Source organism: Pongo pygmaeus, chromosome 5 (genome assembly GCF_028885625.2).
Source record: "Pongo pygmaeus isolate AG05252 chromosome 5, NHGRI_mPonPyg2-v2.0_pri, whole genome shotgun sequence".
NCBI classification, from domain to species: domain Eukaryota; kingdom Metazoa; phylum Chordata; class Mammalia; order Primates; family Hominidae; genus Pongo; species Pongo pygmaeus.
The window spans coordinates 79003287-79017764 of record NC_072378.2 but is presented as its reverse complement, the minus strand read 5'-3'; the positions used below and the strand labels follow the sequence as shown (position 1 = coordinate 79017764).

At 33.0% G+C, this 14478-nt stretch overlaps 1 protein-coding gene across 2 annotated transcripts in view; it reads left to right on the top strand.

The window, feature by feature from the left end:
- LCA5 (lebercilin LCA5) overlaps window positions 1–14478 on the top strand; it is a 58264-nt gene that overhangs the window by 40758 nt on the left and 3028 nt on the right. For both annotated transcript variants that reach the window (XM_054491748.2, XM_054491749.2), the window contains exons 4-7: window positions 8778–8915; window positions 9883–9979; window positions 10765–10907; window positions 13288–13420. In XM_054491748.2, coding sequence (XP_054347723.1) covers window positions 8778–8915; window positions 9883–9979; window positions 10765–10907; window positions 13288–13420 — 511 coding nt within the window. The remainder of the gene's footprint in view (window positions 1–8777; window positions 8916–9882; window positions 9980–10764; window positions 10908–13287; window positions 13421–14478) is intronic.

The window sequence follows — 14478 nt, the reverse complement described above, 5'->3', positions numbered from 1 at the left end:
CAGCAGGAATTAAAATATTATAATTTTGGTTATTTTATCAGCATCTTCTGATAAAATGATCTAAAAACTGTAAAAGATACTAATTGTTTTTTCAAAGTCTGTCATCATGCTAATTCTCTATATGTCATTTGCTGAGCAGAAATCACTTCTAAAATCTGTTTTATTTTTGTTGCTAACTAGTAAATACTGTGGAGTAAAATCTATGTTGGAAGACAAAAGCTCAGGGTAAGGAAAGGCTTAAGATTTTTAAAGAAAACAGATTTCTTTAAAGAAAACAGGTTTCATTAGAACAAGAACAAGGTCCATTACTTAGGGCAGACTTGTAATGCACAGAGGAAGCATAACTATTGGATTATGAGTTTGCCTCTATCTTGTCCTGCTCAAAGGAGATGAAGAAATAGTAAGACATAGATAGCTCATTTAAATGAGCTCAGTCTCCAGATTCAGATGAATTATCCTCCAGAGGACTGAAGAACCTTGCAAATGTGATTCCAGAGCCTTTGTCATTGTACTTTGGAGAGTCAGGAAGACTAGGAGAAGTGAGAAAGTGAAAAAAGGCAAATACCATTGTTTTCCGAGGTAAACAGAGGTAGGTGTTAGAAATTATCAATCAGTGAGCTTGATGAAAATCTCTACCAGATTTTTAAATATTTTGGAAAATATTGCTTACTTAGAACTATTCTTACTTTCTTCCCCCCCACCCCCCTGCTTAGGATTGCTAGAATGGTGCATGAAAATATGCTATATCTACTATATTCTCCTATGTGTATACACTATATATTATACATCTGTATTCTGTACTACATACTATACTGTTATACTATACAGTTATAGAACTCTATATATTATACATAGAGAACTATATAGAACTCTATATATTATATAGAGAGAACTATATAGAAAGTATAGTATATACAGTTATAGAATTCTATACAGTTATAATATAGATGTATATAGTATATGCAATATATTAGTATATAGAATATGCAATATACTATATACAATATATTATATAACTATATTGTATCTATTAGCATATAGTGGATATAATATGGATACTATATAGTAAATTCAGTAAGCCTTTAATGTTTGTATTTTAATGGAGAAGTATGGACTGGTTGAAAATAGTGTTAGAAAGCTTTACAATTGGATCAGTAATTGTACCCAAAGGGTGCAGGTAAATAAATAGCTGTCAATTTGGAGAGAAGGTTTCTAGGTGGGTTCTCTCGAGTGCTATCTTAGTAGGCTCTGTTCCTTTCAGCATATTTATCAGTGAATTTGACCAGGCTCCTTAACAGCAAGAACAAGTCTTATTTAATTTTTTATTTGCAACATTGGGCACTCTCTGGCATAAAATTAGTGTTTCTTAAAAGAATGAATGGATAGATATGTTCTGGACAGGTTCAAAAATAGGAGGCCCAACGAATTTGATGGACGACAAGATCAACATCGATCCCCCTAGGCTCAAAATCTGGCCTAAAATAAGCAAGATAAAATTTAGTCAGGTTAACTGTTTCACTTCAGTGTTTTTCCATCTATTTTATGTGTACACTATGGGGAGCCCTGGGTTAAAAGTAATTGAAGTTAAAGCATAATTTTTTAAGTATATGAACCTATAATTGTATGGCCACTTAAAAAATTAGAAGGGAAGAAGTTAACCCACTATGGTGGTACCTTTGTCCTAAGAGGTAATAATAACTCTAATTGTATTGGGCAGATCACATCTAATAACAAGTACCAGATTTTAGGTAACAAACTGATATATGGAGGCAAACAGGATAACCAGGGGGTCAAAAAGCTGACATAAAAGAAACAGTGGAAGAAACACAGAATCATAGAAAAGATAAGGAAAAATGTAACTTACTTCATTGTTTAAAGGGCTGTCACATGGAGCAGGAGAAATAGATTTATTTCCTGAGGGCAATACAAACCTAATGGATATTACTAGAAAACTGGTTTCCACTCATTCAAAAGAGCTTCCTAATAATTGGAATCGTCCAATAATGAAACCAGTATTCTTTGCATTATCAAGCTTTCTGCTACCAGAAGTATTTGTGCAGAGATTCAAGGTCTACCTTCTAGGAATACTGTAAAAAAGTATTACTATAAGGTGGACTCGTGACCTGCAGGGTCCTTGCTTACACAAGGATCTGAATCTTTAGAATTGAGCTATAACAACACTGAACAGATATTAAAACAGCTGACATTGATAGACTTATTTTAACAAATGCAATATTGTTATTTAAATCTATAATCCTTTACTAATAAAAAATACATGAAGGTAAAATAACTTATCCTTTGTGTTTGCTTGCAAAAATTTTAAATTATGTTAATCCTTTATTTCTTTCCATTAACAAGACAGAATTCTGTGATATGTCCTTTGGAAAAAATGTTAAGTATTTTAAATTTCATTGTATTATTAACATGTTTGTTTAAAGATGTTTTGAAATTTACAGTAAAAGTGGGGAAAAAATATCCATAGTCTTGCCAGCCGAAGATAACTACTATTTGCATTTTCTTCTTTATTGATTTAGTTTCTTTAATTTCTTAAAGTACTTCTAATATTTTTATGAAATATTTTGATATACAAAAAAAGAGAATATTTAAAACATTCATGTACCTACTTGATATTTTGCTATTTTTGCTTTAGATCTTATTTTAGCAAAATAAGATCTTACATTGAAGTTTCCCTGTATCTTTTCTCCAAACATCCTTTTTCTACTGTCTTTGCTCAGAAGTAACTACTCTTTTGAAGTTGTAGGATATATTTTTTCTAAGCATTTTAATTTTTTTTTTTTCTTTTTTCTTTTTTCTTTTTTTTTTTTCTTTTATTATTATTATTATTATCATTATTATACTTTAGGTTTTATGGTACATGTGTGCAATGTGCAGGTAAGTTACATATGTATACATGTGCCATGCTGGTGCGCTGCACTCATTAACTCGTCATTTAGCATTAGGTATATCTCCCAATGCTATCCCTCCCCCCTCCCCCCACCCCACAACAGTCCCCGAAGTGTGATGTTCCCCTTCCTGTGTCCATGTGTTCTCATTGTTCAATTCCCACCTATGAGTGAGAATATGTGGTGTTTGGTTTTTTGTTCTTGCGATAGTTTACTGAGAAGCATTTTAATTTTTACTTAAACATATTTTTAGAAGCTTTTTTTTAATAAGCAGTACATGTATATATATTTTTAATTAGAGAAAAATTAAAAGATAAAATGAAAACATTCTCATTCTTACCACTCAGATGTCACCACTTTTAGTGTTTTAGTGTGTATCCTTCTGGATCTTTTTCTGTGAAATTGTGTGTATATTTATGTGTAAGGAAATTTTCTTCTACTACTGGCTTACTAGGGTTTTTGTTTTAAATTATGGATTGTTTTGAATGTGAAACTACTCTTGTTCTTTGCTTCTTGGGATAGGTGCTGTTTAGTTGTGATGCAATTTTTACACATTGCTGAATTCGTTTTGCTAATATTTGAGACTTTTGCAACAATATTCATATTTTGGAATGGTGTACGATTTTATTTTTCCACTATTGACATCAAGATTATAAAAAATCTCATCAAAAATGACATAGAGTTTTTCCTTTCTGTTCTTTTTTACAGATAATCTGTTTCTTAAAATTTGTTAGATTTCACCACTGAAAACTGGGTTTAGTCCTCATTTGGGAGTTGTTTTTGCTTTTTTGGTTTTTTTTTTCTACTTAATCTTTTAATTTTTAACAGTATTTTTAATTTTTTAAAAATTTCTTCTTAATATTTTAATAGTATTTTTTAGTTTACCATTATTTCTTGCATGTCACCATTGTTCATTATTGTTCCTTCAGGGTTCACTTCCTTTCTGACTGAAATATATGTTTAAGTGAGGGCTTCTGAGTGGCAACACTTTTTAGTAGTTGTCTGAGTGTATTTTATCTTCACTCTTCAATGATAATTTCACTGGGTCTTGCTGGATTCCAGGTTGACAGTTATTGTCATTTGGAACTTGAGTATTTTTTAGCCCTGGTATTTTTTTTAACACGTTCTCTTTGAGTTTAATGGTTTCCTGTTTTGCTCCAAAATATCTAGGGGGGGATAGGATTTTTTAAATTAATATTTTATATGGAAATAATTTCAAGCTTACAGAGAGTTACGAATCTGAAAACAGTACAAAGAACACTCCTATACAGTTTACCCAGATTCATCTGTTGCTAACATTTTATCCCATTTGTCTTATAATATGCATGCATGCTCTCTCATGTGGTCTGTCTGTCATATGCATATATACACATACTTTTTTTTTTTTTTCGCTATTTGAGGGTAACTTGCATACATCATGCCCTTTACCCCTAAATGCATCAATGTGTATTTTTTCAGAATAGGAATTATGCCCTTTATAGAACCATAGTAAAATTATGGTTATACTATGATTTACACTTATGTAATAATTTCCTCTAATCTACTGTCTGTAGTACAGGTTTTTTCAGTTGACTTAATCGTATCTTTTTTTTTTTTTGAGACGGAGTCTCGCTCTGTCGTCCACTCTGGAGTGCAGTGGCGCGATCTTGGCTCACTGCAACCTCCACCTCCCGGGTTCAAGCGATTCTCCTGCCTCAGCCTCCTGAGTAGCTGGAATTACAGGCGCGCACCACCATGCCTGGCTAATTTTTGTATTTTTAGTAGAGATGGGGTTTCACCATGTTGGTCAGGCTGGTCTCAAACTCCTGACCTCATGATCTGCCTGCCTCGGCCTCCCAAAGTGGGATTACAGGCATGAGCCACCGCACCTGGCCATCATCGTATCTTTTATAATACTTTCTGTTCTCCAGTGGGACCCAGTCCAGGGTCAAGTATTATACTGAATTGTCCAGTTTTCTAGCCTCCTTTTATCTGGAACATTTCCACATACTGTTGTTTTATTTATGACATTCACATTTTTTGAAGCATACAGCTCCATACTCCTTTTCATTTAATAGAATATCCTTAACTTCGTATTTCTCTTATGTTTTATTGTGTATAGATGGGGTTTTTGTATTTTTGGTGAGAATACTGAATAGGTGATATTATTTTCCTTCTTAAGGTATCACATCTGGAGCCACATGATGTCTCCTGACCTTCACTAGTAATGTTAATTTTGATCTCCTAGCCAAAGTGTTGCTCAACTTGTCTAACATTTATATATTAACTGTTCTTCCTCTTATAGTGAAATCAATAAGCAGTCTATGTGGAGCTGCCTTACGAATATGTAAATATCTTGTTCCTCATGAAAATTTAGCATCTGTTGATGATTCTTTTCTGATCCAGTATTTACATGATGCTCTTTCCAACTTCATCTCTCATGATATCTTCAATTCTGGAAAATTCTTAACTTTTTTGCTTGTTTTGTTTTTCAGTTTGCTTTTTCCTCATTTTGTCATCTTTTAGATTCTTATTACATTACAAAAACATTTCATGAAGAATATGGATGGGCAATAAACATGACAATTAACTTTAGTAGTAATCAAATAAAAACAAATTAAAATAATTGTATCCTTCTTTAGGCCAATCTGATGGATTAAAGAATTACAGTATCCTGTTATTGTAAGTATCTAGTGAAATAAAGGCTACTAGACTTTCAAAGAGAATGTAAATTGTTACAGCCTTTTCTAAGGGCATTTTAGTAATGTTTTTCAAAACCTTAAAATTGTACTAATGTCTGTCAACCCAGAAGCTTCATTTTTTAAAACTTACACACTTGTTTTTACTGTTTTTTATGATCTATAAAAAGTTTTAATGCCTTTTTGTACTCCCCCCTTTTTATCAATCCCTGCCCACTACTTCTCAGCTAATCTACTGTTTGTCTCTATAAATTACTTTGCATTTTAAGAATTTTATATACGTGGAGTCATATAGTATGTATTATTTTATTCTTGGTTTCTTTAGCAAAACTATTTTGAGTTTCAAACATGTTATTTCAAGTATCAATTGTTCATTCTTTTTTATTGCTAAGTGGTAATTACCCTTATTGTATACATATATATGACATTTTGTTCATCCATTAATCCATCCCATTGATGGACATTTGGATTGTTTCCAGTTTTGGCTATTGCAAATAAAGCTGCTGTGAACATTCATGCAGAAGTCTTTGTATAGACACTGGCTTCTCTTTCTCCTGTGTAAAGACCTAACTGTGGAATGAATGTGTTATATAGTAGATGTATGTTTTACTGCCCAACTGTTTTCCAAAATGGTGGCACCATTATACATCCCCAAAACAAAAGTGTATGAGAGTTCTGGTTGCTACTCATCCTTGCCATTTTGTATGCTCAGTTTTTCCAGTTTTAGACATTCTGATAGATAAATAGCATTGTTTTATTGTGGCTTTAATTTGTGTTTCCTTTATGACTTACGATATTGAAGCATTGTTCTATATGCCCATTTGTCTCTGGATATCTTTTTGGTGAATTATCTGTTTACATATTTCCTCCATTTTTTTGCTGAGCTGTTTGGTTTCATGTTACTGAATTTTGTGGGACAGATACAGATGTTTAGATGTAATATATAGTTGACCACTGAACAACATGGGTTTGAACTGAGTGGGTCTACTTATGCAAAGATTTTTTTTTTTTCAATAAACACGGTAGGCCCACCATATCCACAGGTTCCACATTCCACAACCAAATGCAGAAATAAAAGTATTTGCAGTGTGTGAAACCTTTGGATGCGGAAGACCGACTTTTTTTTTTTTTTTTTTTTTTTTTGAGATGTAGTCTTGCTCTGTCACCCAGGCTGGAGTGCAGTGGCGTGATATCGGTTCACTGCAACTTCTGCCTCCCGGGTTCAAGCGATTCTCCTGCCTCAGTCTCCCGAGTAGCTGGGACTACAGGCACGTGCCACCACACCTGGCTAATTTTTTGTATTTTTAGTAGAGACGGGATTTCACCGTGTTAGCCAGGATAGTCTTAATCTCCTGGCCTTGTGATCCCGCTGCCTCGGCCTCCCAGAGTGCTGGGATTACAGACATGAGCCACCGCGCCTGGCCCGACTTTTTATATACTCAGGTTCCACAGGACTGACTGCAGGACTTGAGTATGCCTGGATTTTGGTATCCACAGGAGTCTTGGAACCAATCCCCTACAGACACAGAGGGATAACGCTATACATTTCTTCATACAAGTCCTTTAGTACAGCGGTCTCCAACCTTTTTGGCACCAGGCACTGATTTCATGGAAGACAATTTTTCCATGGACAGGGTTGAGGGGGATGGTTTCAAGCTGAAACTGTTCTACCTCAGATGATCAGGCATTAGATTCTCATAAGGAGAGCACAACTTAGAACCCTCGCAGGCACAGTTCACAATAGAGTTTGTGCTCCTATGATAATCTAATGCTGTTGCTGATCTGACAGGATGCAGAGCTCAAGTGGTAATGCTCGTGCTTGCTCGCTGCCACTCACCTTCTGCTGTGCAAGTCCGGTTCCTACCAGGTCACAGACCAGTAGCAGTCTGCAGCCCAGGGGTTGGGGACCCCTGCTTTAGCAGATAGGGGATTTGCACATATTTTCCCTAGTCTGTGGCTTATCTTTTCATTTGCTTAATGGGACCTTTCAAAGGTCAGGAGTTCTTGATTTAGATAAAGTCTGAGACACTTTATTTCTTAACATTTACCCTGAGGAAATAATACATGATTAAAGTTATATGTATTAGGATGTTCACTCTAGGAAAAATTGGAGCACCCTAATAATGAACAGCAGAATTTAGTTAAATTATGATAATCTGTAAAGTACAATACTATCCCATTGAAAAAGATTGTGTTATTACAGTATATTGACTTTTAGGTATTTATGGTTTTATTTACTGAGAAAGATACATCAGAGTCTCAAATTATATACATCAAAATGTCGGCAGTGATTATCACAATGTAATGAGATTGTAACTGCTTTTTATTTTTTATTTTTGTTTGTTGTTTTATTTATACTTATAATAAACATTTATTATATTTGTTATCTATCTGTCTGTCTATCTATCTATCTATCTATCTATCTATCTATCTATCTATCTATAAGATGCTTTAAAAAAAAGCCCGCAAGTTAGAAATGGTGTCTTGACAAGTTATTTTAAAAGAAAATATTTTAACATAAATTATTTTATAAACTTGATGGAACATGTTTGAAGACCATGGATGGAAATGGCTGTTGTTTTTATCTACAGATGTTTTACTCTAGGTACTCTCCGCAGCTTTGGTAGTGCTGTGTAATTTTATCTGTCTTGGTATCTTATTATTTGCCCAAGCAATGTGTGTGTGCTTAAGATTTTTTTTTTTTTTTTTTTTAAGATAGTCTTGTTCTGTCTACCAAGCCTTCATTTCACTGGCGCAGACTTCCAGGCTCTAGTGATCTTCCCGCCTCAGCCTCCTGCATAGCCGGGACTACTCAGGCATGCACCACCATGCCCAGCTAATTTTTAAACTCTTATTTTATAGAGATGGAGTCTTGCTTTGTTGTCTAGGCTGGTCTCAAGTGCTCCTGCTGCCTAGGCCTCTCAAAGCACAGGATTATAGGCATGAGCCACCATCCCAGCCTTAAGAATTTATTTACAAATTACTATGAAAAGCAAAGATAGGAATAATAGGCTTGATACCTTACTAAATTGTTGGTAAATCTGTTTCCCAGCTTATGTACATGAATGCTATGCCCAGTCTGATTTGTAGGTCTTGGACAATACTACTAAAAACATCATTTTGACACTGCCATGTGTTATGTTTTATTGTTGGAATTTTTTTTAAATTACTGCTTTTTATGTATTTATACATATAGGAGCTATCAAAAAACCTTGAACTGAGTACTAACAGTTTCCAACGACAGTTGCTTGCTGAAAGGAAAAGGGCATATGAGGCTCATGATGAAAATAAAGTTCTTCAAAAGGAGGTACAGCGACTATATCACAAATTAAAGGTAAGTATTTTAAATTGCATTATGTTTTCCATAATGTGTACTAGATGAAAATTAAATATTTTAAAACACTAAATGTTACTATTCATATTTGTAAGTTGGTACAATATAATTTACAAAATTCTGATATTATCTTTAGCACCTAGAAAAGGTTTGTTTGTATAATCACTATAACAAAGTGAAATTAAAAACAAAAACAAAAAAGGTGGAACACTGAATAGACCAATAGAAATGATGTAACTGAAGTAAATTGTAAAATCATAGAAGAAAATTATGGGAACTAGAGCTTCACTGTGTTGGATGGTTAAATAATTCAGTGTTTTTCCTCAGATCACCCAATGATTTATTATTTTTGAAGTTGTTTCAAATGATGCCCTTCATTTTCACAGTGTTTAGAGAAAGTATTCAAATTATTTAATTTTGTTAAAACAGGTATTCTTCATTCTACGTAGAAGTCATCAATGAGTTCTAGATAGAATGAAATTTTGCACAAAATTTTGTGTAACATAGTGCAAAATTATATATTATCTTATGTTTTCTTTTTGTTAATCAAATTCTCAGAAAAAGCCACAGCCCCAAAATGGTCAAGTATGCCTTTGTATAAAAGAGTGGTCTAATTTTTAACTCATCAATATTTCAGAACTTACATTTGAGAGATACTAACTAAATTATTTGTCTGTGTGTCTCAGTTAAGACAGTACTAGCTATATCAGGTAAGAATGAGTAGAAAATGAAATTTGCCTTAATTTTTTTAATTTCCAGGACATATTAGACTTTTTAGGGAAAATTATTGCTCTATCCTAACCTCAGTATGCTAGAGACATTTCTTTCTATAGTTTGGTAGTTACAAAAGGAAGCTGAACCAGGTATCTTTCAATATAGTAAGAAAATACCAGATGACAAAGTGAGGGGTTTTGTTTTGTTTTAAGCAGAGGCTCTACTTCCGTAATTGTATTCCATTTGTTTTCAGGAAAAGGAGAGAGAACTGGATATAAAAAATATATATTCTAATCGTCTGCCAAAGTCCTCTCCAAATAAAGAGAAAGAACTTGCATTAAGAAAAAATGGTATAGTAAATATGATTGTTCAAAAACTGATATTATTGCTGTTATTTAGTGATAGTACAATAATTCTGAAATGGAAGGGAAGGAAAAGAACCTCATTGAAATATATTTAAAATAAATGTATTTGTTGCGATTTAAATTTCCTAATAATTTTCAGAAATCCTTTTCAGTTTTCTCCGTTTTTTCCCCTGAAGTGATGCCGTTAAAATTGTTTTACATAACTTTTTGAAATTTCCTTTTTATAATTTTTTTAATGTTTTTGCAAATATGCAAATATACCCCAAAGTAGAGAGAGTAATATGATGCACTTTCATTTACGTATCATGTAGCTTTAACAGTTATACTTTTTACCAGTTTTATTTCATCTGTTTTTTTACTTTTCTCTAGAGTATTTTAAAGTAAATCTTAGCTGTCAGTTGATTTCACCTATAAATATTTTGTATTGTTATTTGTAGTTTTACTTTCTTTTTTTAACAAAAGTATAATTTCCCTCTTAAGTGAATTGCAAGATTTTAAAGTATAAATGTTGTGAAATTTAAAGCATTTATAGTCAGAATTCTCCCCAAATCATATAATTGCCAGTAAATCCTAGAAACAAAAATAGTGAGTATTAGCCAAGCTGAGCAAAACATGCATTATATTTATATAGTGAATATATATAGGTGAATATATATATTCACCATTTAAATGAAGTGGTGCATATAAATGTACATGTATATGCCAGCTGAATTCCATATATTTTAGCATTATTCATTGTAATAATTTTTTAAAAATAATTTTCACTGTAGCTGCATGCCAGAGTGATTTTGCAGACCTGTGTACAAAAGGAGTACAAACCATGGAAGACTTCAAGCCAGAAGAATATCCTTTAACACCAGAAACAATTATGTGTTACGAAAACAAATGGGAAGAACCAGGACATCTTACTTTGGTGAGTTTAGCAGTATTGTTATGTACCAAACTCAGTCTGAAGTTATTCCTAAAAACACAATATCAGACATTTTAAAATTTCAGTAATGAAGCTAGTACTATATCTATATGAATATGCAACTAACCTTTTTGAAGGGAAAGAGGTATCGTGTATTTTATAAAATTCCTTTGGCTTTTAGGAGATATACCTAATGCTAAATGATGAGTTAATGGGTGCAGCACACCAATATGGCACATGTATACATATGTAACAAACCTGCACGTTGTGCACATGTACCCTAAAACTTAAAGTATAATAATAATAAAATTTAAAAAAAATTCCTTTGGCTTGACTCTTTTAGTTTACATCACATATTTCAGGTGCTTCAGAATGATGGATTGTGCCTCCTGGGTTGGAGGCAGAAGAGAAGAATTTGGCTTCTAAGTTTCTCTTATGTACCGAGATAGTCTTGGAAAACCCTCAGTACTTTTATGTTTAGTAGCAAGTAATAGTAGTTTTCAAATGATTTGTTAGAATTTGCCTAGGTTTAATTTTTTTTTTTTTGGTCCTCTATATAGGAGAATTTTACATGTTAACTAACTGAATAATGAACAAGGTAATGGCAGTGGAATTGGACCTTATCCTGTTCAAATTAGAGTAGAATTCAAGGGGTCTCTGTTGGACTTTCATTTAAAAGGACCTTCATTCTGAATCACTGGAAAGTCTCTTTCTCTAAGAGAGTTTTATCTTTAGTGTTTACAACTTAAACTCCAAAGAAAACAATGTATCGGCAACCTAGCATACTTCATACAATGGTATATTTTTATACCTTATAAGTTTCCCAATGACCCTGAGGTCTCGTCTTGAGGTATAAAACAGAAAGGATGAACTGATTTGATTTCTGTGTATATTCTAGTTTTTTATTTGTTTATTTTTGTTGATAATTCAAACAAGTTAGTTGTATCCGCTAAGTGTGTTTCTGTATTTGTACTGTCATTGAGACTAGATCATGTTGATTTGTCTTTTTGAAATCACAAAGTGAGGAATAACAAAGTAATTGTTAACTTTAAGAGGACTAAAATATAGGTCTTTTTATAGTATACATTCAACAGAAGGAATAGAAACCTGGTATAGTGAAAAGAGTGTAAGAGTATATAGCCTTGGAGTTAGCTCTCATTTTAGTGAAATTCTAACATTTTAGTTGTGTGACTTCTTGGAGCCTCAGTTTTCTCATGTATAAAATGAGGGTGGATTACTTTTCAGGGTTGTGACAATGAGTAATCATGAAATTGTTTTTTCTTTTTTCTTTCTTTTTTAGTCAGATGAAATTGGAAATAATCATGACGTTTATAAAGCTCTTTAGACTGAGCCTGCCACCGTAAAGGGCCTCACCAAATGGTAGCTTAGTTAGAGTACGAGCTAAGTTGCTATTGGAAAAAGACTTAATAGAGTGGCTCAAGTGAGATAAAAATTTCTCTCTCTTGTAATAGACTGAAGTCAGTTGGTAGTTCACAGTTGGTAGACAGCTTTGTTTCATGGTAGTCATCCCCTGTCTTGTTGATCTTCCATTTTAAAGAGTGTAGCCCTCTTATGTGTGGTTGGAACTGGCTTTCCACCCCTGTGGGAAAGGGCAACAAGGAAATGGAGGGCCAGCAGCATTTGGTTTTATAAATGTGATCTGAAGTTGCACATGTACTTCCACTCACCTTCCATTAGTCCTTTCTAGCTGCAAGGGAGGGTAGCAAATGTAGTCTCCAGCTAAGCAACTCTCTGTCCTGCTAAAACTCACAGGATTCTGTTACTAAAAGGGAGAAGATGAAAATGGATACTAGACAAGTCTTTACTAATAATAGATATTTCACTTTTATTAAGAAAAATCACACACCCATATATTTGAAAGTTACCATAGGAAACAAGGAATTTTAAGTTTGTAACATTTTTATTTGGTTTGAATATTATAAAATATATTAATTGGAGGCTTGGACATAGTATTGTCACTGCTTATGTTATAGTTCAACAACATCTCACTTAATGCACATAGTTGGCAAATAGCCATTTCTGGTTAACTGAATTAATCAGATTTTTGGTGAAAATGCACAAAGCAAGGATACTTCTAAAACTTGTCTCTTCAGAATTTTATGTACCGTTTTGGCTTTACTTCAGTTATACTGGTTCTAATATGTCTTATAAATGCTTCTTTACAATTTTAACGGAAATAATCCTGTGTGGTTTTGAAGAATTTTTCAAGGAGTGATAACTTGTGATTTACTGATTCATTAATTGAAAATTTGCATTAATTTTTAACTTAGTTGGTAATCATGTTTAATGGATAAATCTGTGTTGTTTAGTTCCCCCCCTTTTCTATAATTTGTGAACTTGCATTTTTTTTAACGTATAATAGGATTTGCAATCTCAAAAGCAAGACAGGCATGGAGAAACAGGGATTCTAAACCCAATTATGGAAAGAGAAGAAAAATTTGTTAAAGATGAAGAACTCCATGTCGTAAAACAGGAGGTTGAAAAGCTGGAGGATGGTAAGAAAAAGAGTTTGTTTAAGCATGTGACAAATCAGCCTCCCTTGAGAAAGAGAGAGTGAGCATCTTCTAATATCTTCCAGCTTAACTGTGAATTGGTTAGGTAGAACAAAGAAAGGTGGATACAGTGGTAGGGGATGGCTTATCAGGAGCCATACACATTTGAATAGTGTTATTAAGGAAAGAAAAAAATTGAACACTGTAAGTCATTTGCTATTTAGGGTTAGGGAATAAGGACAAGTTGCATTCAGAAAATTCTGATGAAGTAGAATTCAGATGCCATTTACTAAAGTTACTATACTTGTAGTATTCTTACATATTTTAAAATTTTTAATTTTTTCATTTGGAAGTAGTTTCAAAGTTAAAGTGGCAAGAATAGCTAAAGAACTATTTGTGAGTGAGTTGTGTCATGCCCATACCTTTAAATACTTGTATGTATATTTCCCCAAACTAGGACATTCTCTTAGACTGTATTCTAATGTAGTTTTCAACTTCAGGAAATTTAACTTTGACGCAACACATTTATCTGAACTATCATTCATATCATGATTTTGTCAGTTGATACAATATTGTTCTTGATAGAATTTTCTTCCCTCTGGTACAAGATCATGAATTGCATTTAGTTTTCATATCTCTTCAGTCTTCTTTAATCCAGAGATTTTTGTTACATATATATATAGAGAGAGAGAGGGAAGGAAAAAGAGAATGTGTGTGAGAGATTAACATTTTTGATGAATATAGACCCATTTTTAAAAATAGAATGTTCTTCATTTTGGGTTTGTCTGAAGTTTTCTCTTAATTAGATTCAAGTTAATGCATCTTCTGTCAGAATACCACATAAGTCTATCTCAGGATATGACATTGAAAGGTTTCATTTATTTTTAAGTGTAAAGTCTTTGCTCCATCTATCCATCCATCCATCCCCACCATATAGCATTATATTAGTTATAAAAAATAGGCAAAGAAACTTTCTTCTCCGTCAGTATCTCAAAGAACAAATTTTTTTATAAATGAGAATCTTAAATACAATACGTATTAAATATATTATTCTCTAATCC